Source organism: Mixophyes fleayi, chromosome 7 (genome assembly GCF_038048845.1).
Source record: "Mixophyes fleayi isolate aMixFle1 chromosome 7, aMixFle1.hap1, whole genome shotgun sequence".
NCBI classification, from domain to species: Eukaryota; Metazoa; Chordata; class Amphibia; order Anura; family Limnodynastidae; genus Mixophyes; species Mixophyes fleayi.
The window spans coordinates 131,457,397-131,482,288 of record NC_134408.1 but is presented as its reverse complement, the minus strand read 5'-3'; the positions used below and the strand labels follow the sequence as shown (position 1 = coordinate 131,482,288).

Sequence of the window (24,892 nt, the reverse complement as noted above, 5' to 3'; positions counted from 1 at the left end):
ATGGGACCCCAAAATTACTGGTTTTGGAGCCCTATTCAAACAACTCACAAAGTGTCACAGGGAGATGCAGTACTGACTGGCTCTGCTGGGGGTTGTATTCTATCGTGCGATTGCTTGACAGACCATGTGACGTGAAGAAACAATGTTTTAGATGTGCTCCTCCCATTCTGTGACATCAGCTGCCTGTCAGAGGCAAATGAGGTCACATGATGTATTGTAACCACTGGCAGAACTATCACTGTCGAATAGGTGAGGGTCCCAACTCCCGAGGGTCACAACGCAGGGGCTACCCAACGTGCGTGCTCAGAAGAGCAGAGCACGGGCCTTGGAAAGGTGGACGAACATTGCCAGGTCCTTCCCCATATTTTGCTTTTGCACCTGGCAATGCAATATATATATATATTTGTTTTAGTATTATCATCTGTAAAGCATATTGTACAGAGAGATTTATTTTTTAAAACAGTCAAATACAGCTAAACTTTGTACAGTGTAGAATAAAGATTAAACATGTTAGAAAAGAGTTTCACTTTGACACACAGTCCTATCAATGAAATGCTCTCCTTTTCTGCATGTTAATATTTGTAGATTTGTTAAACAAAAAAGGTCACTTACCATCCATACTGAAGGGATCTTTTATCAATGGGATATATGACATAACTGGAAATAAAAAGAAACGTAAAACAAAACAACACTCTAGCACAATAAACACAACTCAAAGAGAACATGCTGAAACAAAAGTATCAAAGCGTAAATTCACTGCTTTTCAAATCAGGAAACGCCTAACAAATCCGTGGTCTAACTCCTCTAACCTGTTCTGCTGCATTATATCAGGACACTGGTGAAATGATATGCACTGCATATGCTATATAAAGATGTCATTATTTACTTGGCTTAAGAGGCAGCTTTGACAAGTTCCTTGTTCGTAGTTTATTTATAGAGAGCCAACGGCATAATTAGGAGTACAACCTGTGATATATCCAAGTGATACTACAGGAATAATAGGCCTCAATGCATGAAAAAATGCTGGCCCAAAATAGACACAAAAATACATTTGAACATTTGAATTTTTGTCTATGCATTTAGTGTTGCTTTATCTTAAGACACATGCAACTTAAATTCCAAGGTGTAGATGCTGCTTAAGTGCATAGGTGCTGGAGGAGCAAAGATAGAAGAAGCCGTAATCATCAGCTTGTCATGCCATAATAGGTTGTCACTCTAATATTTTTTTACCCTGATACCCACTGACCATGGTACTAGGAGGGCGCAATTGCTATTAGGCATTGGGATAGTACTCTAGGTGAGGAGATCTGATTTTTTTTTTACTCCTCACCCCCCTTAGAGGTACAGAGAGTACCAAGCCAGATGCTCAGCAGGCAGAGCTATTTAGTTAATGTAAGGGGGGGGGATTTTTTAAACTTTATTGTTTTTAATTTCAAAATACAAGTTGCCTGTGTGAAGTCAGTCAATCCCACCTCACATCTCACATCTGGTATTACCAAGCGGTTTGGCTTAAACAACATGCAGTTTACGGGTTTGCAAATGAGAAGTGGGTGGAGAGGAATGAGAAGTGGATAGCGAAAGGATGAGAATGATGAGAATTATTATGAGAATACTTAGGAGAAGAGGAAATATAGAATGAAGAACTGTAACCAAGAGAATGAAGAGCAGTTAGAGATGTGATAAAAAGTGGGTAAGCAGAGGTTTTGAGACAAGTGGGACAAGAGTGGAAAAGGGTAAGGGAAAAGAGGCAACATGAAAAGAAAATAAATATATTTCATATAATGTTTTAAGCTGTCCAGTTAGTCTGTCAGTCAGGCTGCCTGTCAGTCAGTCAGTCAGTCAGTGTGTTACTGAGTCAGTCAGTGATAGAGTGAGAGAAACATGAACCAGCAGCTGCTAAACCAGAAATAGAAAATGAGCTTTATTGACAGGTAAAATAACAGTAAGAGCAGGTGAATAAATAAGAGAGTGAAACAATTACGATACATAAAAACAAGAAACAGCATACAATATCATTATATGTTCATCTTGGAAGCCATTCGGTTCATTTTCAGCATAACCATTTCTGGTTCAGTGGAGTACACTATACCCAAATAAAGGGACTGCGATGGGCATGAAATTTGCTCCAAGCTACCCAAATATTTTCATGGCCCATTGGGAGAACCTAAACATCTGGAATAACAGCCGATTTAAAGATAATATCGTACTGTGAAAACGATACATTGATGATATTATCTGCATTTGGAAAGGGGACAGAACTCTTTAAATTTATCAAATACATTGATACCAATCCACTCAATCTAATTCACAGCCGATGCAAGACAAGAAAAAGTACAGTTTTTAGACCTGAAAATAGCTATACAAAACAACTAACAAATCACTATAACATACATAAAAGAAGTGAATGACAACTCTTTTATCCCTACTCCTAGCAACCATTACCCACTCTGGCTCAAAAATATACCGATTGGACAATTTTGCAGGATTAGAAGGAATTGTTCTAACATAAAAGATTCCCCAACAATGCTAAAACACAAATTTCTTTGAAAGGAATTATGAGAAAGTCAAAGAACTAGTAGAGAAAAATTGTGAAGAAATTGAGAAGTTTGATAGGGCATTCACACTGCAACAACATGTAAAAACACAGGAGAAAAATAATCAACTACTGTTCATTATGCAGTACAGTGATCAGTATAAAGATTTGGAGAAAATCCTCAGACAACATTGGCTCATCCTTTTGGGAGATGAAAAACTACAAGGAGTTCTCCTGAAGAAACCCCAAGTTGTTTATATAAAAGCACAAAACCTGAAAACTACATTGGTCAATAGTGTGTTGAAAATTGAGAAACAGACCAACAAAGAAACATGGTTACAAGAAAACAAATCCAGTTTCTTTCACTGTACAAGATTCTTAGCATGTCGCAAATTGAGGTACAATACGAAAAAACCCACAGAGAGCTTTACATCTAATACCACTCAAAATAATTACCTGATCAAGGAAAGATCACTTGTAACTTGACTGTCGTCATATACCTGCTAGAATGCCCATGTGGATTACAACATGTGGGAGGAACGATCAGGAGAATTGCAGAACATCTGAGGAACATCAGAAGTAACATTTAAACACACACAATACTTTGTAAAACAATCCGTCTGCACTGAACTTCACTGGGATTAAGAAAGTTACAAAATCATGGAGGGGAGCTAGTTGCGGAGCCAAAATCGCGAAGGAAGAAACCAAATGGATATATTCCTTAAATGGATCAAGAGGTCTTAATATAAGTCTAGAGCTGGCGTCATTACTTTAACGCACAGAGCCCCCCCGATCCATCAAACAAATACTAAAACAAAATCCCTATATCATTCTGCCTCCATAAGTGAATATAAAACAACACAGTATATGCAGTCCTTTTGTATATATGTCATAATCTCTTATACATTATATCTGAGGGCCATTACGTTCTGTACCCTTTTCTCCTTCTCTTAACGTTCCAGCAGAAGATTTCTTATTTGGACTTGTTTAAGAACAGCTGTATTTTCCCAGTTTTTGTATCTTGTAGTCTTTGCATGCATACCTTCCTTAAATCATAAGTCTTATTCTGCACAGGTAAGCGACAGATTTCTCACTATCATTCAATACAAATTATTATTCCATTGCAGATGCACTTAACATCCATGCAACATTTTTTCCCAATTTCTTTATATGTATATCATTAAGTTTGCAGGATCCCGTCTGCATGCATAAGATAACATCAATTATTATATGTTTCATATTTACTGCAATTCAGCCTTTACTATGTATTGATTTCCTCTGTCCCAAGTTCCTGATTTATAAGTGCTTGGACTAAGTAAAGTTTTACAATCCATCCAAACTCTCTAGTTTGAACAGTATCCATGGGGACCAAAGCTTGCATATGTATCAGCAAAAGAAATTAAAAGGCCTTCTTTACAACTAGCCATACTTAGTATGCCTGACTAAGCCGATAACCAACGAAATGCGTAGGTTTAAACAGACCAAACATCATTTTGCATTGAAATACCCTTTCACTGGAGCCCCCGGTCTGTGTAAGCAAAAGACTACATGTCATTGAGCAGGAGACACCGGGGAATCCCTGCCCAAGTTGACTGCATAGCTACACACCAAAGACCTTATATCAGCAAAGTGACCTTATCAAACACTCACAAAGTCCCTCAACATCGGGTAAGAAGCTCACTCTGAACCACGCTTGCATGCAGAAACGAATAGAGTGTAAGTAAGGAACCGTATTTATTTGACCAAGTCATCACTGCCAATAAATTTACAGGAATCCATTCACCACAAACATATTTGGACCCATAGTCTCAAATGCTTATGTAATACCTTATGTCCTACAGGTCCACACCCGGGCTTTAAGAACTTTTGGACAATATTGCCAGACTCCAAAGCTTGAATGGGATTAGTCTAGGGGGTATATTTATTAAACTGCAGGTTTGAAAAAGTGGAGATGTTGCCTATAACAACCAATCAGATTCTAGCTTTCATTTATTTAGTGTGTTCTACAAAATGACAGATAAAATCTGATTTGTTGCTATAGGCAGCATCTCCACTTTTTCAAACCTGCAGTTTAATAAATTTACCCCTAGGTATTTAGGAGTCCCTTCAGTGTATTTGCTACATTGTATTACTGCTTTTTTGTTATAATTATTATTAATTGTTTTACATTTACTGCTTAGCCTTAAAAGTAAATAATTTCTTATTCCAAACCGAAATGCGAGCAATGATTTTCATTAGTACAGTATTTGTGTTGAAAGCAATCAGTGATTGGGATGAACTGGTCAGAACCCTTAGTGGAAAGAATGTCTCTATCATTGAGTATATCAGCGTGTGACCCAGAAAGCTGCTGGTAATATTGGCAACTTTTACACATCTGTCCCAAGAGTGTAATGTGCTTATATGTATTTGGCTGTAAATGTCCCATAGGGACATGCCAGAGATAGAGAACAACATGCACTGTGCAGTACTATGATGTTTTCTGCTGATTATTTGCAACACAGAAGTTGAGAGTGCGTAAGAATCTAAGATTACTGCTGTGTAATGGGTACTTCTTGCTTGACTTTTTAGCCAATATAATATAGCATTAAAAATGATTAAGTGTGTTGTCACATGGGAGCGCTTGAACGCAGTGCTTTTCTAGATCCCCTGGTCTTCCTCTTTTCCAGCTATCCTATACTAATAATAATACATGTTAATATATGTTTTCATATTCATATAGTCATAGGATGTGTATACCGGGCTAAAGGCTGGAGAAGAGAAGAGATTTAAACTGTTGCTTAACTAGATAGATTAAAATTGCAAGCTTTCAAGACAACTAAATAGCCTTAAAAACTTTCAGTTTGAAATCTATTAAGTTGGCAAACAAAAGCATGACTCGAAATCCCCCTTTTCCTGTATTTTTATCAATGGATAACATGATACAACAGTTTGAGCGGAGAATAAAAATGAAATAACAAAAGTGTTTCTTTTTAATGACTATCTCCACCATGGTCTTTCACTCTTCTGCAGCAGGTTGTCATGTTAGGAGGGAAGGGATTGAGGGCCCAAAATTTCAGGGAGTCCCCAGATTCTCGGGAGTAAAGGCCACCCTCCAACATCCAGCCAACTTCACTAGAATGACGTCATCTGGCCCCGCTGTGCGTATCTGTAAATTGTGGCATTGGGCCACAACAATGCAATTCTTGTCACCATGCCCCTATGTTTGCCAAATGGAAATCCCCTCCATTGTTGCTGAAATGTACAGTGTGGATTGAGTAGGTTAACTCTGAACAATGCGTTATATCTACATGGTTCACATCTGAATTTTTTTTTCTTTTCGGATTCAATGCACCAGTATGTAACCCCCTCTACAACAATACATACATAAGTTATTCCAGGTAATTTTCCCACTTTTTCTTTCCTATATAGCTGTAACGTTTATCTGAATTCAAACCATGCTGAAGTATACTTTTATTTCCCCTTGTGGAATTAGGTGTACCAGGCGGAACAGCTCAGTTCCTTTTGCAAATCATTCAAAGTTACTCATGGCAGGTTACTATATTTCTATGAAAGTCTTTGTCTCCTAGTTTATTAATTTGAGTTTGCCATCTCTCATCTCTCATCCTGAGCCGGAGAGTGCGCAACGGGCTCATGCACCGGACCACACATGACAAGTCCGCCCTGGTGAAACGTACGTTGGGTAATGACATCGTTAGTGACTTCACAAACCCGGAAGTGAGTGCCGGTAGCGTCTCCTACAGTAGGGTTAATTTTATCTACTGTAAAAAAAATGACAGTCTCAATGAGTAAAGGGTCGGAATTGTAAAACTATCAAATGGGGTTGTGATATCACCATTGGAGAGATATTAAGGATAGCTGCTACGAATGAATATATAGGATATAATGGATAGTGAGGCCGAACTATTCAAGCAGATAGAAACACCCACTATGTAATTGGTGGATGCCTTGTCCTTTCAAGGAAAACATACCAGAAAAAAGTTACAAACAATAATCTTTTCTATAAAAGTGGCAGATATTCCTAACCTTTAATTTCCACCTAGGTGCAAATTATAAGATTATGAGATTTACTATCCCTCATTTATAAATAGTAGCTGAAAAATATAGGAGGACTATATCCAGATATAGCAATGGTAACATATAGGATGAAATCCTTGCAAATCAATACAATGTGGATATTGTTCTGTGGATGGGGGGTGCATAAAATGTACAGAAAGAGTTAGAGATGACAGGGAGCGTGTCCTAGCTCAACTATAAATTGCAGTATAATAATAATGTTGTACAGTATTTGTGTGTTACATGCAAAATAAGCCAGTACTATCCCAGCATGCAAAAAAATGCAATTGCACTCCTTTTTTTTATAATTATTACTATTATTTTTTTATTTAGATGAGGTAATACACATAAGTAGCACAGATGAGTGTGAGTAATGCTATGGGGACTCACAGAGAGTGCAGCAAAAGATATGATGGGACATACAAGGAGCTCAGACAGTGGACAGACGTGGGGCAATAGGTAGAGAGGACCCTGCCTGAGAGAGCTTACATTCTAGAGGGAGGGGGGTGAGAGACAGTACGACTAGCTGGAAGAAAATGAAGATGGCAGGCGAGGAAGAGGAGGTGATGGATAGAATGGTTAGGAGGTAGTAAGATAGGCGAGCTTGAAAAGGTGAGTTTTGAGTGAGCATTTGAAGGACTAAAGGTTGGGGGAGAGTCGAGTGAGACGGGATGGGGAGTTCCAAAGATTAGGGGCAGCACGGGAGAAGTCTTGGAATCCTTGCATTATGTGTAGAGGTTTGGAAATAACTGGGGTTTGTTATACAGATAAGAAGTTTTGACTCTTATGATATGCCCAGATACCCTTTTTTTCTCTGCTTAAAAATGACATAGACAATTTTTACATCACATTATGGCCAGAAACATAGAGAATGTGACAGTCCTCATTTTCCACACTGTAATCCGACATATCTAAAGAGAAACACTTGTAAGCAGTGTCGGACTGGCCCACTGGGGTACCAGTGAAACCCCTGGTGGGCTCAAAGCCTGGGAGCTCCACCCCCTACCAGAGGGGGCCGATCAACACTGTCCACAGTGATAACACTGGTCAGTACAATCACGTTGGAGGCTCCAGCAATAGTGAGCCACCATGTGTCTGTCCCATCTGCCTTGACATCTTCTCTCCATCACCTTGATATATTGATGAAACCGCTCCCCTTGTTCCTCACTAAAATCACCAAGATTATCCAGAATTCATAGCAGTACCCAAATATTTAATTTTTGTGAGCATGTTTTGCACCAGTTGTTCATAATTGTCTACTTTGTGGTTACCCAAGAAGTTCTTGACAACTGAGACATAACTGCACCAGGCAGAAGCTTCAACACTATTCAGAAATTTGGTGAAATTAGAATCCTTGATAAGTTTACAAATTTAAGGGCAAAGATTCCAGCTTTTAGGTTTTCCATACTGAGTCCAGGGAACGATCTACAAATGTATTTTAAGCAAACGCCATCTTTGCCTAAGGCCTTAACAAATTGTTTCATTAGTCCCAGTTTGATATGGAATAGTGGGAGAATGATTTTCCCTGTCAACCAATGGCTCGTTAATGATGTTCATTGCACCTACAGTCATGTTTTCTCTTGAAGAACCACTTTGTATACAACTAGACTTATTTACAGTAACTACATGTATAAAAAATATTTTACACAGACGAGAAACAAGAAAAACATAATAGACAAAGCGAACCGCTCAACTGCCAACTGTCAACTGACTGCTGGTTGGGTGACCGATCACTTATATACGGAGGGGGAATATTCTAAGATGATCACGTGAACACCCAGAATATTTGCGTGTCTCACCTTATGGAATATTCTGGCAGATTCCCATATGCAGAGTATCTATTATCTCAGGAACTAGAGCCACCTCGGGGCAAAAATACTTTCATTTTTGATTTCAGCAACCACAAAATACCATACATTTGTTAAAATATCCTTAGCAACTAAAAATATATATTTTTTTGTTGGGCTGTGTAATCAGAGGTGCTTGGTCCCTGCATATTTAAGCGGCGTGGATATGCACTAATGACGTCGTCAGGCTGAGGTGCCAGTAGGAGCCAGCAGAAATGCTAAGAACAGATTAAAGCAGGGCCATTTGTGAGGTAAATAAATAAAACAAATTACTTCATGGGAGAGGCCTGGATTAAACTGCTAGTGTGTGGGGAGTGAGCAGACTCTCCTATAAGGACAGCACTGTATTATGGCACATGACTGGATCCATCTTGAGTGAAGCATTTCAGTAAAAAGGACTTTCCAGCCTTCATTTTGTATTGAAATATTAAATGTTCCTGTCTGTCTTTGTATGTTAATTACCTGCCTTTTCCAATTAATCTTTCATTACATTAATCTACTCTGGTCTGTCACTAATAAAATAAAATAGATCCACTAGGCATTGTCTCTTCCATAAGCTTTATAATCAGCTGTCACAGGGCTAAAGCAAATTTAAATGAACCTGTCTTCCTAGCTCTACCAAATACCCCTCCGTTTTGCTATGCTATGCTCTGTGCTACCCATCATCATGCTAGTTTCTATGCTGAATCGTCTAAGGCAATGTTTCCCTATCTTGGTCCTCAAGTACCCATTACAGTGCAGGTTTGTCAGTCATGATTACACCTGTGCTCCAACAAGGAGATATGGAAAACCTGCACTGTTAGGGGTACTTGAGGACTGGAGTTGGGAAACACTGGTCTAAGGGTAGGCTCACTTATTAAAACTGGGTATTTTAGCAATTAAATTATATTGATTGTTAAGAACATTTTTTTAACTGTTATTTTCACTTTGACGTTGAGAGTTATTATGTGTATATACAGCTGGAAAAAGTTTGATTTAATTTATTTCAATTTCCATGATGTAATATGACAAAAGGTAATAACAGGTTATGATGAATTTCTACAGGCACTGTATTAAGAAAAGTGTCCGTTTAACTATACTTGCCAACTCTCCCAGAATGTCCAGGAGACTCCCGCATTTCAGGTGAGTCTCACGGACTCCCGGGAGAGTATGGCAATCTCCCGCATCTGCCCACTTCCTAGTGTAGTGGGCAGAATTAGGCCCGGAGAATTGCGGCATTTGGCCCCGTCCCCTGGTGTAAAATGACGCGTTTGCGTCATTACGTCACGGGGGGCGGGTCCAAAATGGAACAATTTTGGAGCCCCGCCCCCCTCACGCCCACCTCCCCCAGCAGGCTCCCGGAAGCCAACTTTGGAAAGTTGTTAAGTATGAGTTTAACACTGTGCCGTGTGTGTATATATATATATATATATATAGATGTACCATGATATTCCTCATCTCCGTTAAAGTTTTTATTCTTTGCAGGTAAACTACAAATTAAGCAACAATAAACATTACGCTTGAAAAACTTTATTTAAGGCTGCTAGTTAATATTTTGAAAGCTTAGCACTTTTGTAATAAACATTTCAAACAGGGTAACCCTTTGTATTCTGACATGATTGGAGTAAATTCTATGTACAGTTCATTTTCATAGAAAAATAAGTTATATTTTTTTTTATTTAAACAAGTTATATATTTCTTTAGTATCATTTTTTTTATTTTTATTTTTTTATTTTCTCCTTTAAATAATTGGGCGAGAAAATGGCACTTCTGGATTTAAGCCCTCGTAGCTCTGGTAGGACTGGCAAAGCTTCTTTCTGAGTACAATACAAGTCCAGCCATAACTGAAAGCGTTAAACCTCTTATGGTAGATGTGTGTTTGAGTAGAATCTGCTCTTTGTGTAATTCCCCAACAAGAAAACACTATTGTTAATTTCATTTACTTTGCATGCAAAGCTATACTGTATGGCTTTATGATACACCTGCTTGAATTTACACAACACAAATTCATCATTTTCAAGTGACAGCCGGGTTTTGGTTCCTTGTTGAAGATCGTTCGTCTGCATTCTCCTATTGTTCATCCAGTAAATCCCTAAAAAAAAACATTAGAATTTTATAAATCTGTAAACATCAGACAAAACTATTGAGTCATCATTTTTATCTCCTAAAGCTTTGATGCACCTATCTAAGACATGCAATTAATTAATAAACAGACTCCATTTACAAATGTCCAACTTAGTACTCAACAAGATATTATCCACTTGCACTGTTGTGTATTCCAGAAAAAGATTTATTCTGAATTAAGTGATCTCTATGTCTTTAATTTGTATTATATGAAAAGTGTGATAACTAGTATATCGTCCAACTGTCCTGATTTTCCCAGAAGAGTTCTAATATTGGTCTGCTCAGAAAGGGTCACGGCCTTGCTTCCAAAAGGTTGGGGTGTAGGCAGATTGAGCATAGCCTGGGGAGATGGGGCATAGCCTAATATGTCCTGGTTCTATTCGGAGGTACAACAACAAAAATAATCTACACTCATGAGAATACACTAAAAAAGGTGTCTGTTACAGGTGGGTCAATGTTAAAATCAATTTGTTATTATAAAATTATAGTCATTGGCTGGTATAGTGCTCTTGTCTCTTCCCTTTGTGCTGTGTAATGTACATCTAGAGTACATATCTGTTATGGAGTCCGACACTGAACTGAATTCTTCATTAGTTCATGTTTGAGAAACACTTCCAGTTGGAGGGATTTCAAAAGCGCCATCCTCAAAATATATATGGAATAATATAACACATAGTTTAAATTGAGTTTTATTATCATGGAAATATTTGAGATCAAAGGTTAATTGGTTTTATATGGGGGACAACACATTGAAAGAGGTGCTTACACTGAACGCACTTTTTTCATTTGAGAATCCTGAGTTCCTGAGCTCCTGACAACATAATTTTAATTCTCTGGGCTTTGTATGGGAGGTACTGATAAAGGTGAAACTAGTGTCCCTAATTGGACTCCCAAATTTTTTTTTATCCAAACCAAGTAACCTTAAAATTAGAGAGTTAGACAAGAACTGCATCTTCAGGAGTTGCATTGAAAATCAGCTGTTCTGTGCAACCTTGCCAAATTAAATTTTAATTCCAAGGCCAGGCCAAGGCTTATTTTCAAAGTAGACTGATGGCTGGGGTAGAAAGCCATAATCAAACCCAAATAGACCCAACAGTGAAATAAAAAAAAGGGCACAATAGTTCCAAGTTAAACCTTGTGATTAGTACCTGAACCTTTACTCTATACTGTAATTTTGAAAGTGTTAAAACAATTATCTTTTCTTATGTTAGGCATGGAAATTTTCATTAGGAGTTTGTTATTTACTAAACTTATTACATGGAAATCAAAGTCAAATCAGTTCATCTTGAGTTGATTCTTCACAGTTGTACTTTGGTTAAGCAAAATTTGATTTATCCCTTGTAATCATAATAAAGTCACTGTTTCAATTATTGTTAAAAAAATAAAAAAAAATATTCTAAAATTCTGTCTATCCATAACATATCTCTGTTGTGTTTACCTTTCTTTTACCGGGGTGTTAATTATCCAATCTAAGAACTCCTGGGCAGCCTTAATATCCAGAGCTTTGTTGAAATCACTGGTAAAGCTGCCATCTGCATGTCTTCTGTCCATCTCTTCCGCAGTAGACACTTCTGGGAAACTTTATTTAAAAACAAAAAAAGGTACTTTTAAACCATTGTCCAATATGGGTTTTATGGGTTTTTTTTTTACAAAATCTTTAGCAATAAAATAATGTCTTACATAGAAATTATAAAGGATAGCTAAAACTAAAATACAAGCTACTAAGGTGAATTTTTACATTCATGAATATATGTGTAAAAGTTTCTGGAACCTGTTAGAACCAAGGAACTTAAGGTTCTGTCTTTGTGGACTTAAGGCCCAATGGAACAGAATGATTCATTGTAAAGATGCTAAAGAACATACTAGGAACTTGGAAGTCACCTAGATGCTTGAGCCCAAATAGCAAACACAAATACATAGAATCCTAAATTTTGTTATTAAGGGTCAATGGCTTTCATTGTATACTAGTGAGTCCACTTGTCTGCCAAAGGCGTTTGCCCAAGATCTATTTTTTTTAACCAAACAGAGGCCACTATCTTGCCCATGGTATTACCTGTAAAGCTAGACGCACTTGTACAAAAGTAGGTTAATGTATGGAAATGTTTACATATATTTTCAAAGGCTTCAATATGATATTTTTATATTGGACCAACTTGCATTTAGTTTTACGACAATATGTAAAAAAAGCTTTTATTTATAGTTTTGCATGTCATTGTTGCTTTAACATTACAATGACTAAAAAATGATTATATGGAACTAAATGTATGATATGTAGTATCTTATGGAAAAACTTAACAATCCATAATACTTAGAGATGTGCAGTCGACATTGGTAAAAAGGTAAATGATAAGAAACATAAACCTGTCACAGGAAACATGGCACTTTCATGATGTTGTGTCTAGGATAAAAATGCAACATAAAGACTGATGTGAGTGAGTGCTGTGTACAGCGCTGCGGAATTAGTGGTGCTATACAGGGGCAAACGCAGGATTTGTAGAGGGGGGTTTCCACACCACGCCGCCAGTGGGCGTGACCAGCGTGCATGACCAGCGTGCATGGGGGCTATAATTTTAGACAGTGCTTGGCTGCTCTCCAACTCTTCCTATCCCCATAATATACATAGTCAATGCTGCGTGCACTACTGTTAGGTGCACGCAGCTCTCCCTTCTCAAGCAGAGCTGTGTGAAGTGGGAGCAGGGTCCAGCCACCTCAATTATACAGTGCCCCAGGCTTGGAGGAGGGTTTCCAGGCACTAGAACCCCCCCCCCCTCGGTTTGCCTATGCTATATAAATAAATGATGATGATGATGATGATGATGATAAAGCACGTATTCCAAATATTAGTTATTGGTTTCTATCCACAGGGACATTACGGAACTCTTTTTGATGACCCCTGAGATTGTTATGTGGGTGTCGTAAACTCCAGATTATGGAGAATGGAGCACAAAATATCTAACTTTAGTTTGAGAAGAATAAAATGAGTGAGCACCACTGGACCACAGGGAAGTGTAGTTCCATTTGCTCAAAAACTTTGCTCATAAATAAACTATAAACTACACCTGCAGATATTCACTGGGACCATCACTCACTTTGTTCTTTGCAGTTTCAAGGGCAATGAGTGAATCCCTTTGACAGCCTGCACACATGCAGGGGAAGATTTTGCTGCCGGAAGGCAATGAGTGAATCCCGTTTGCAACCTGGTCCCATACAGGGAAAAGTTGGACCTTTAACCTAGTGCAAATTCTAGTTTCAGTGCAGTTGTTATTGAGATCATTAGAAACATTATTTTACAAAGCAAAAAAGAAATTCTTACTTTCTTTTTGGTCTTCCTTTAATTAACCAATCAACAAATTCTTTGGCTGCTTTTTCTTCCAAAAAGCTGGTCATATCACTAGTGAATGTTCCTTCTGCGTGTCGTGACAATCTCCTGGACAAGGGGGAAAAAAACTTTACATTTGGAAACATTTCCACCTAGTTAGTTTCACAGTATAATTATTTCCTTTCTCTTTATAGCACACAATGCTATGAAAACAAGTTTATCATTAAACACAGAAGTTATCTTACTAAACACTTTTCTCTGTTCTTATTTTAAAAATACCATTATTCAACTTGATCCAATATGAAATATATCTTATAGGATTCACACATATACATGTTAAAATCTCCATGGGGTAAGTGTATTGAGGTCCGATTTCTGAAAATCGTCTGTCTTTAAATACATTGCCGTTTTAAATTTTGCCTGCAAAGTCGCGATTTGCCTAGTCTATGGGAATGACGGGCTATATTCCTTACTGTTTGTTTGGTTTTCCTTTTATCAACCAGTCAATAAATTCTTTGGCTGCCTTTTCCTCCAAGAACTGGGTTACATCATTGGTGTACGTTCCTTCCGCGTGTCTCTCAAACTGAGCGTTGCGTCTTGACATTCCTCTGTGAAAACAAATGTAATAATTAAAGATGTACTCACTTCTAACCTATAAGGTAAATATAATATTCTATATTGCAAGGTATGGCTTACACTGATCCACTTCAGAATTATTGCAAACAGAACGGGAACCAGGAGTGATTTTTTTAGCGGTGGTGTGTAATGTTCCCAAAAATATTAAAGAGTATTAAAACTCAGGTCCCATGAAAAAGTGTTTACAATGTGACCTGTACCATTTCATATCACCCAAGTGATACACAAAGTAAGTGCATACAATATTGGGATGATTAATCCTTAGGCAATTCTGTCTGGTCTATGTAAAGGAAGACCCACACAAAATGCTGATATTAATTTAATTAAGTTACAATACATTGGAATTACATGGGAGCAAACACGTAGGCAGCCTTATCATAAAGTGAAGGCATCTTCATACTCCAATCATCAAGCAAATTATAATAGGGGCATATAATAAACCTGCTAAATATATTTGAAGGAAGTACAAAGTAGTGTGATAATTATGAAATAGAGATCACCCAGTTATTAAAGGGTTAAAGGGATATTGTATATTATATTATACTGTACAGTAACAGTGGTTAGCATTGCTGCATCACAGCTCTCGGATTATGGGTTAGATTCTAACCAGAGCTCTGTCTGTGTGGAGATTGTGTGTTCTCCACGTGTTTGTGTGGGTTTCCTCTCAGGGCTCTGCTTTCCTCCCACACAGAGACACACTGATAGATTATTTGTCTTCTGATAAAAATCAACCCTAGAGTAACATTTATTGTAGCATTTGGTTCACATTGTTTGTCAATTGGATCAATATCAGACCTTTATATATAGAACAACAAGGGTTCGAGAATGTAACATTCTGTGGTTAGATAAGTGAGCCACAGAATGTACATTATAATCAGCTGTCTGATGATGCTCCTAGTGGACAGTTAATTCCAATCTTGATAATATTCCTAGCCAGTTGCAGGTGTCTCTATCTATCTATCTATCTATCTATCTCATATCTATCTATCTATCTCATATCTATCTATCTATCTATCTATCTATCTATCTATCTATCTCATGTCTATCAATATATCTATCTCACGTCTGTTTGTCTTTCTGTCTATCTATCTATCTTACATATATCTATCTATCTATCTATCTATCTATCTATATATCTATCTATCTCATGTCTATCAATATATCTATCTCATATCTATCTATCTATCTATCTATCTATCTCATGTCTATCAATATATCTATCTCACGTCTGTTTGTCTTTCTGTCTATCTATCTATCTTACATATATCTATCTATCTATCTATCTATCTATCTATCTATCTATATATCTATCTATCTCATGTCTATCAATATATCTATCTCATATCTATCTATCTATCTATCTATCTATCTATCTATCTATCTATCTATCTCATATCTATCTATCTATCTATCTATCTATCTATCTATCTATCTCATATCTATCTATCTAGCTATCTATCTATCTCATATCTATCTATCTATCTATCTATCTATCTATCTATCTATCTATCTATCTATCTCATGTCTATCAATATATCTATCTCACATCTGTTTGTCTGTCTGTCTATCTATCTTACATATATCTATCTATCTATCTATCTATATATCTATCTCATGTCTATCAATATATCTATCCATCTATCTCACGTCTGTTTGTCTATCTATCTATCTATCTATCTATCTATCTATCTCATGTCTATCAATATATCTATCTCACATCTGTTTGTCTGTCTATCTATCTATCTATCTATCTATCTATCTATCTATCTATCAATATATCTATCTCATGTCTGTCTATCTATCTATCTATCTATCTATTGTAACACACATAACATTACGGGGAGGTTATAAATATCACCCTTTTAATAGTTGTTTCTGACAAACCTGTTTATTATAGTTCTGCTAAAACACCAACAGAAGTTATAGAATGATAAAAGTAAACAGCTATCTCATGTACAATAAAGATGTCACAAGCAATACACAGTATTTACCAGCAAGGGTCACTACCAGATTGGCAGCTTTTTGACTGTAGGGGAAATTTTTCTCATTTGTACAAATAGTAGGGTAAACCCCACTATATTCAGTAATGCTAATTATTGTTGCATATAGTGGATGTCTTGTCTAACTTCTTAGCCATTAATATGTACACATTGTAGACAGCCAATATACATGAGAGTACACCATAGGAACTGGAGTCTTGATAGAGGAATGAAGCAGGAGCTCAGCAAAGATCTTTGTGTTACAGTCTAGGTCCATCAGAGGTCTACATTTTAGGAAAATACATCTCCCAAATTAAAAAAAAATTAGATTCAAAACCGATGAAGGATACTTAGGCAGTGAGCTGTCTGGACCAATGTATTGTTTAATCAATTGTGGGATTGAATTACATTCTATTAAATTTTTGTAATATTCTGCCCGGGCATTGGTTTATTAAAATTAAAAAAACAGATTATAAACTGTTTTGCATGAAAGATATCTAGTGATTTTAAGTAGGCTCATAGTGACACTGTTCTACATTCTAACCTACTGTTAAAATGATTCCACTAAACACAGCATTCATTGCAAATAAAGGAATTAGCAACAAATAAAATTTTGCCAGTTTGTGGACAGTTTTACTATCCATTTAGCAAGAATAATTTGCAAAACTGTCTAAATCACCAGAAGTTCAGTTGCAAATTGTTTGTCAATCTTGTCTCTTTTCATAATAGATAATAGAACATTTTTCTTATATGAAAAATAAAGAAAGAAAAAAATGTAATTTTAGACTTACGAAAGATAATAGAATGATATTTCATTAAAGAGTTTTTTGTTTTCTGGCCATACTGGATTACTATACCAAATAGTATAAATGGTTTTCAAGTCAATGTTGCATTTTCTAAATAAAAATCTTAAAGATGAAATGTACGATATTGATGGATTTTATGCTTTACATTATAGTGGCTCTGTATGTCAATACACTACATCTGTAGCATAGTACAGTAGGGTTTTATTATCTGTGGCTGAGAGTGGCCATTAGAAGGACAATTTCCCCATGTTATGGCAATACTGTGTACTCAGTCTGCCTCCTTACATTACTTTGCAGTTGAGCCAATAGATCTGATAATATAAATGATATATACAGTTTTAAACAAACATAAACAACTGAAAAGAAGTTTGACATCCCCTATCAAAATGTAGTATTTCTACCAGGAGAGAGTGTGAGGCTCCCAGTGACCTTATTACTTCAACTCCTTTAGAGTTTGACCTACCCACTGTACTAGATTTCTATAGTACTTACCTTTCCCCCCAAGGTTTCAGGAGGGTAAAGGGTGATTATCTTGCTGGGGGGAGGTGCAGCCACTACTATCACCCTATCATTACTCCTATAACACCTTGTTAATGTCAAAAAGTGTGAGAGTACTGCTGTACCCTCTTCTTGTCCTATCCCCCAGAACAAATATTCCCCTATCTGTTTCATAGCACATTCCTTATGTATGTAAATTAACTAGAGCAATACAAAATTATTTTGTTATCCGTCTGTTGATCAATCAATATCTCTTACAGTTAAAATTACCCCCCCCCCCCCCCCCGGCATTAACTAGTAAGAAGGAGGAACTGTTTTATCACCCCAGCACAATGTGGAAATGAAATGAGAAAAAGAGACTGTGATTTAGTCTCAATGCACACACAAGTGTGATCAATACTTAAGGTCCATAACCATAAGGGAAAATTTGATTTACCACCAAGTCAAAAAACTTGCCAATCCCCTTTTATATACATCCAGTGCATCACCACACATGTTGTACACACAGCAAGTTCTATTTTAAACAAAACAAATAGTTACGGCATACAACAAAACACAGGTTGGGTTACTGAACACTACGGTAGAGTTGAGTGGACGAAACATCATTGACGTAGGGTGGTAAGAACAAACAAGGTTGACTCAAGGGTACGGAATTAAAGGGGACCTATATTTATTTATCTGACACAAAATGTAAACTCTGTTGGCTCCAAGTTTCTTACCCGCTTCTTTTTGAGTTCATTAACCACTGGACAAAGTCTTGAGCCCGCCTGGAGTCTAGGTACTTGCTGTAATCACTAGTAAATGTGCCTTGTGAATGACGTTTAACTTCATTGTGGTGATCTGAGTCATCTAGAACTTCAGTGCTTGCAGCTTTGACTGATCTGCGTATACAATTTTTTAATTTGTGATATAAGTATCTATCAAAAAGCTGAGGGGATATATTGCCCTTAAGTTTGCAGTTCAATAGTTTTATGTAATATCCAAAAACCACCATAGCCTTAGCAGTTTTACAAAATCCCTTTAAATATAAATAGTATGTGTGTTGGGGAAGGGGGGTAGATACACCTAAATTAGTAACACAGGCTAACTAACAGTTTATTAAGTCATTGTGGGCTTTGTTCCTGATTCTCCTTTTTGAAAGTATAATGTCACTAATAGATGCAGGTAGTAATTCCTGATTGCTTTATAGATAGTATTAGGTTAAGTACTAAAAAAAAATAAACATTTATTGTAAACTTATGTTCTGTTAAAATTTGTTATAAGGACCCATAGAGTTAACTGAAAACTATAGAGAATGTAAGACAATAAAATAATTAAATGTTTTATTAAACACATTATTATTATTATTATTATTATTATTATTATTATTATTGTAGCAGTAGTAATAGTAGTATCACTTTTAGTGGATTTTAAATGATAGATTAATATTTCTCAATACCTAAAACTAATGTTTAGTCCTGTAGATAACGTACTATTTCATTATTCATAAATAATTCTTGTGAACTGATACTCGAGTTATCTCAGAGCAATATTAATAAATGACCTGGGCATTTTATGCCTTTGTAAGGTAGAAAGAAAGTAACTTATTTACACATTCCTATCTCCTATCCAAGACCTTACATAGACTTTCTAAGTGATAAAATTTTCTCGAGTAAAAAGTGGTCTTGAGACAAAATTATTTATTAAAAATAAATTTGTTCTTTAGAAAAATGATGTAGTTACAAAAATATGTCAGGGTATATTGCAAAATTCTCATACAATGGAATAATGTAGTCTGTACTCCTGACTTCATGAGGCGTTCTCAAAAGTAAAGTGCAAAATATTTAATGCTATCAAATGTGCCTATGATTTTGTTATTTATTATGATGATAGATAATTTATACAATAATGCACATCCAAATATTACATTGCAAATATAGCTAGTCACATGTTTTGTAGTTATGCCTGTTTAATTACATACTTGGATTTGCCTTCTGTTTCCTGGATTGGATTTTGGAAACTTCCTTGTAGTAGCATAAAAAAAAGCCCCATCATATAATAAACGCTTTTCATGATTTTTCTGTAATAGATGAAAAAGTCAACGTTACTTTGACAGATATCGTTATATTGTTACTTATAAACAGCAGTAGCTTAAGTGCAAATCAATAATGTTGTTACTACATTTAATACAGGAAATATCTGCATCTTCTAAAGGAACTCCAGGCTAGGGGCTCTATTCATTGTAATTGGTTTTAAGAATGCAGCACATAGAATAGGTAGTCTACATGCAATGATCCACCACCATTTGAAAAATGTTTAGTAGTTTAACTTAAAACTTCTGAATATAGAACTTAATTACTGAAATATTAGAAATTAATTTAAGAAACATAATTTTCTTGTTATGATGTGTTTATAGAGTATTCCCAGTATTCTGTTCTGAGCTAATAACTTTTCCTGCCAATTGATAACAACTTCAATACCTCTTTTTTTGGCTATCCACACACTTGTCTTGTAAAAGAATTAGGAGCAAAAATACAATAGACCAATATGATCTGCAAGAGTTACTTACTGTAAGTAAGATATTTCAGTAATGTAGCACTATTGCATTGCAATATGAGGTGGTCTACTGTTTCATTGTGAGTATGACTTAATAGCATATATCGTGTATTCTAATCTTGAATATCACTTAGCTTGTTTCAAACTGTATAGGCAACATCACAACTGTACCACTAACACAGACATAGATTATGGGTTACAAAATAGATTTTAATTCATACTTATAAAACACTTTAAATTGCCTAGAAAAACAAGTGGATCATTGTTGCACAAGCGTTGTCTTAAAAATGTAACCTAACAAATGTATAAATTAACAATAAACAAGAAAAAAAATTAAGAAAGCTTAGTCAAACAGTCAAAATGAGTTAAAGTATAGCATAAAATAAAAGACATAATAAAAAATATTACATTTATGTGTTTAATAAAATAAATACAATAACAATGATAAAAATAAAGATAATAATTAAAAAAAAATTGCTAATGACTAAAACAATAAATATTAAAAAAATATATAAATTGTTAAACAGTGCTGTATATAAGCAAAATATTTAAATAAGTCAAAAACAAAATAATAATAATAATAATATAAAAAATTATGTTTTTATAGCCTTGGCACCAAATGGTCCAGTTTATGGCAGTCCAGAGGAAAGTACTCACCCTGAAGTGTACTTCTGACAATGGATAAAATGATGCTGTATCCTAAGCAACTTTCAGATCTTTTCTGATGATGATTCTGACTGCTTATACCACAAAGCATTTTATACTCTTTTCAGCTTCATTGCACATTGTGAGGATGCATTATGTGCATTAATTCTGACACAGATGATCATGTGATTGCCAATGCTTTAAACGTTTCACATATGACTGACTGCTTTTTGTTTAATTTACACATTAGAAACGGCTGGAAAATCATTGTGAAACAATTGCACACGTACAAGTGGTTCCTTTTCAGGTGTGCAAGTGCAGGTATAATGCAATGTCGGATGAAAGGTTATGTGAACTCTGCTTTATACAACTTTATAACACAGTCTGTGCAATAATCTGTATAATACTGATTGTATTTATATTTGTTATCAGCACAGATGGAAAATTACATTTATTATTTTCATTTGCATAAATATACTGTTTGTGCATACATATAAATAAATATAACATTTGTGCAATGATGCTCATTAAAGTCTGTCCGTCTTCATGCCGTAGCTAATAAAATACAGACCTGTGGCCAAAACATGTCTTAAGTAAACATCATGGAACCACCTTTAATAATTACTTGTGAGTGTATTAATGTCTACTTACTTATACTTATTCTAGAATTGCACCCATGTCCGTTCTTTGCTGTAGTGCAGGAATCTAGTTTTGGACTTTTTATGCATAGGAAAAAATGTTACTAATAATGATAATTAAGGCCGCACTGAATGAAATTAACACTTTAATTGTTAACACTTTTAATTGTTATAAAATTAAAATTAAAGGATAATTACAATTTTGAAATAAATGTTTTAAAAAAGTCATCACACCTCTTTTGATCCCTAGAAATGATTGGGATTTTCCCCTGGTACACCTTTTTCCTCTTTGTAAAAGCCGCGTGAGTCCATGATAAAATTGTGTAGGCGGCTCACTATGTCAGTAGGCTGTAGCAAAGAACTGTGTCAACCCTGCCTCTTGCTGCATTATCGGTGGGCTTCAGCTTGTTAATGTTCCAAAAGTTATGGTAATGAAATTTCAAAGCATATTCACATCAGTGTTTGGCACAATGATGGATCAAGAGATTGCCAATACTGCTGCAAACTAGTCGTCAATAGGGCCCTGCACCTGATTTAATCATGGACCGCAGCATGGCAGAGAAAGGGGTTACAAGTGGAGTCACACAAACAATTTGAGTAAAGAGGTGGGTTATCACTTTTTTAACCTATTGATGAAAATGTGTTATTAACCTATATTTAGGAGAGTCTTACACACTAAGGGCCTTATTTAGAGATGGATACAAGTCTATTTGCACCATGTAAATATGCAATTTTCCCAAATATTGTGTTGCACAGTGCATGCACACACTTCCATCCTCAGTTTGAGTCACACATATCTCACAGTTACGTCAACTTGCACGTGGAGAGGCGGATCACGATTGTTCGCGTGTACATTTAGCTGCAAGCCAGCCATTCATCCTAGGGTGATATCTGATTTTCACTTAGACACATCTGGCTTAATTCATTGAAGAACGTAAATTACGATACTTGCTGTATTTTGCGTTAAATTGCACTACGCATGCCCATAAATAAATTTAATGCCAGAGAATGAAAGAGTATGCAATTTATCTTACAATTAAGGCAGGCTACCATTTCATTGGCAAAAACACATTTTTAAGGGCTCCGTTAAACCTGAACCTTTCTTACTTGCAATAACAAGCTCAACATTTGTCCAAGGGTCTGCAATCCTGATATGGTCATACCTTCCATGCCAATCTTCGCTGTGGCCCACCAGCTCTGTGATAATCTTTACTTCGCACCCGTCAACTCTTAGCCCCTGCTCTGACTTGAGGCATGTGGAGAGGTCTGAGTGGCATGGGGGCGCATTTGGGGAGGTCTAAATAACATGCAGGGTGTTTGCGGAGGTATGAGTGGAATGGGGGGGTTAAACGGGGGTATTTTGGAGTACACTTGTAATCTGAGGGCATATGGGGTCTGAGAGTATATAGGAGGATTTTAGGAAAAGCGGGAGTGGCATGTGGGGGGCATGTTATGACAAGTGGTGGGGGTTTGAAGGGCATGTGGGGGCATTTTGGGATGAGTCACATGGGAGTGCTGAGGTCATTTGGAGGCTGTTTGTTAAATTATGGGCAGCCCTTGAAGTATATCAGGAAGCAGCACATTACTCTTCTAAATCCATGAAAAAATAATTTTAAAAACATCCAATTTAAAATGCAGTAGTAACACTGTAATTAATACTCAAGGCTTAGCTGTTAGTGGCAGGACCCAACATCGTCCCAATCCTGTACCCAGGGCCAGATTAAGGGAATGGAGGCCCCTGGGCTAAGGAGGCCCCCGTTCCTCCATGAGGCCCCCCCTGTTAGCCACCTGACGCCCCCCCAGTGAGCCCCCTCCTGTTAGCTGCCCCCCCCATGAGCCCCTCCCTGTTAGCCGCCCCCCCATGAGGCCCCCCCTTTTAGCCTGTTGCCCCTCCCATGATGAGCCCCCCATTAGCCGGCCGCCCCCCCAAGCACTTAACTTCTCCTGTCACTGTTGTCCTTCCGCGGCGCGCTGTAAGCTCCTTACTGAGATCTCGTGACACTCTTGCGAGATCTCCTCAGTATGGAGATTACTGAGCGCCACGGAAGGACAACAGTGACAGGTTCAGCAGCACGGCCCAATCAATAATGCTGCTGAGCTCTGTCAAGGGCCCCCTGGATGCCCGAGGCCCCTGGGCTGTAGCCCAGTTAGACCTCGGGTTAATCCAGCCCTGCCTGTACCCACTTCATTCCAGTAGCAGAGAGGAGCCTACAAGTGTGTTATTGTAACGGATAACGTCTCTCTTTTATACAGTGTTCATCTGTAATTAAGTTCAATAAGATAAATATACTGTGTTCCAAACTCAATATTAATTTAATAATAATTGTGCAGAGACTATAAGAAAATTGTTGCAATTACTGCTATCTCTCCATGTGAGCTCTGAGTGCTAGAACTTCATATGTTTCAATTATAAAACTATAATCTGGTTAGAAGCTATGATAATAGTGAGTTATTTGCAAATTCTATACCACAATAACTGTTTTCCTCAATTGCTTTTTCTCGTGGAAATACATAAATAGATATATTTCTGTGTTTAACATGGATATGTGCCGTGAAAACATTAATACATTTATATCTAATGTATACCTCTGTAGCACACCAGGAGGTGAGACTTATAGATATAAGATAAGGTTCTTGACTATCCGTGGTGATGCCCCCTTGTAAGGTGGCTTAATGGCAACCAAATATATTTATGTACATATGAATAGAACACATAACAATAAAACAATTATCACATACAGGTAGATTTGGAAAGTACATAAATTACATAATTAGGGTACACTATACATACTCATATAGTAGTAGATTTTGTTTATAATTATTTACCAACCAGCTGTCCCCATTTTTGCTAGTCTGTAAAGGTGAAGACTGTAGCAATGGGGTGCAATTTGCTGAGCTATGAGTTGACTTACAGTTTTGCCTTCTTTTCAAAGTCTTGTAATGTCACTTTAAATTCTCCAGCGTAGCACAAATCATCATAACTTCTGAAATATCTGAGTTAATCCCAGCTATGATATGAATTGTTAGTAATCTGTATTGTCATTAATGTGAATGGATAACTGTGTTTCTCCTTCATCCACTCTGGGGGACACTGCTACCATGGGGTTGTATGAGAGGGCATGGAGTTGGCACTTAAATAGTCACCAATTAAGTTTGATGTTGACTCCTCCCCTCTGCAACCCAACAGACCTCAGTTTTGTTTTAGTGCCCAAGGAGTTGGGCTGTGTTCAGTACTGCTTGGCAGTACTTGCTGTTTAGTTTGGGTTTTATTATTTTTCTTGTTCTATTCTAGTAATGTTA

General features: G+C 36.7%; 2 protein-coding genes across 4 annotated transcripts in view; both read right to left on the bottom strand.

Annotated features, from left to right (window-relative positions):
• DPP4 (dipeptidyl peptidase 4) overlaps positions 1-712 on the bottom strand; it is an 88,827-nt gene extending 88,115 nt beyond the window's left edge. For both annotated transcript variants that reach the window (XM_075180756.1, XM_075180757.1), the window contains exon 1: positions 613-712. In XM_075180756.1, coding sequence (XP_075036857.1) covers positions 613-655 — 43 coding nt within the window. In that variant the 5' untranslated portion in view covers positions 656-712. The remainder of the gene's footprint in view (positions 1-612) is intronic.
• Positions 713-10,123: 9,411 nt separating this feature from the next.
• On the bottom strand, positions 10,124-21,018 carry GCG (glucagon). Of its 2 annotated transcripts, XM_075178669.1 has the most exons (7): positions 20,967-21,018; positions 19,735-19,833; positions 18,494-18,655; positions 14,329-14,463; positions 13,850-13,963; positions 11,975-12,115; positions 10,124-10,504 (listed from the first exon to the last, which is right to left on the bottom strand). In XM_075178669.1, the coding sequence occupies exons 2-7, from the start codon at positions 19,824-19,826 to the stop codon at positions 10,483-10,485; spliced, it is 666 nt and encodes a 221-aa protein (XP_075034770.1). In that variant the 5' UTR covers positions 19,827-19,833; positions 20,967-21,018; the 3' UTR covers positions 10,124-10,482. The 2 variants fall into 2 exon arrangements, with proteins under 2 accessions (XP_075034770.1, XP_075034771.1); XM_075178670.1 differs by lacking the exon at positions 10,124-10,504 and having other exon boundaries at positions 11,971-12,115.
• Between the last annotated feature and the right edge of the window lie 3,874 nt (positions 21,019-24,892).

Bases quoted from the DNA above. Each gene is read 5' to 3' on its own strand.
- GCG (XM_075178669.1), bottom strand. From the start codon at position 19,826: ATGAAAAGCGTTTATTATATGATGGGGCTTTTTTTTATGCTACTACAA. The intron at 13,964-14,328 runs GTAAGGAATATA...CCCCTTGTCCAG, and splicing joins AAAGGAAAACCAAACAAACA to GAGATTGTCACGACACGCAG. The intron at 12,116-13,849 runs GTAAGAATTTCT...TTTTAAATAAAG, and splicing joins AAAGGAAGACCAAAAAGAAA to TTTCCCAGAAGTGTCTACTG.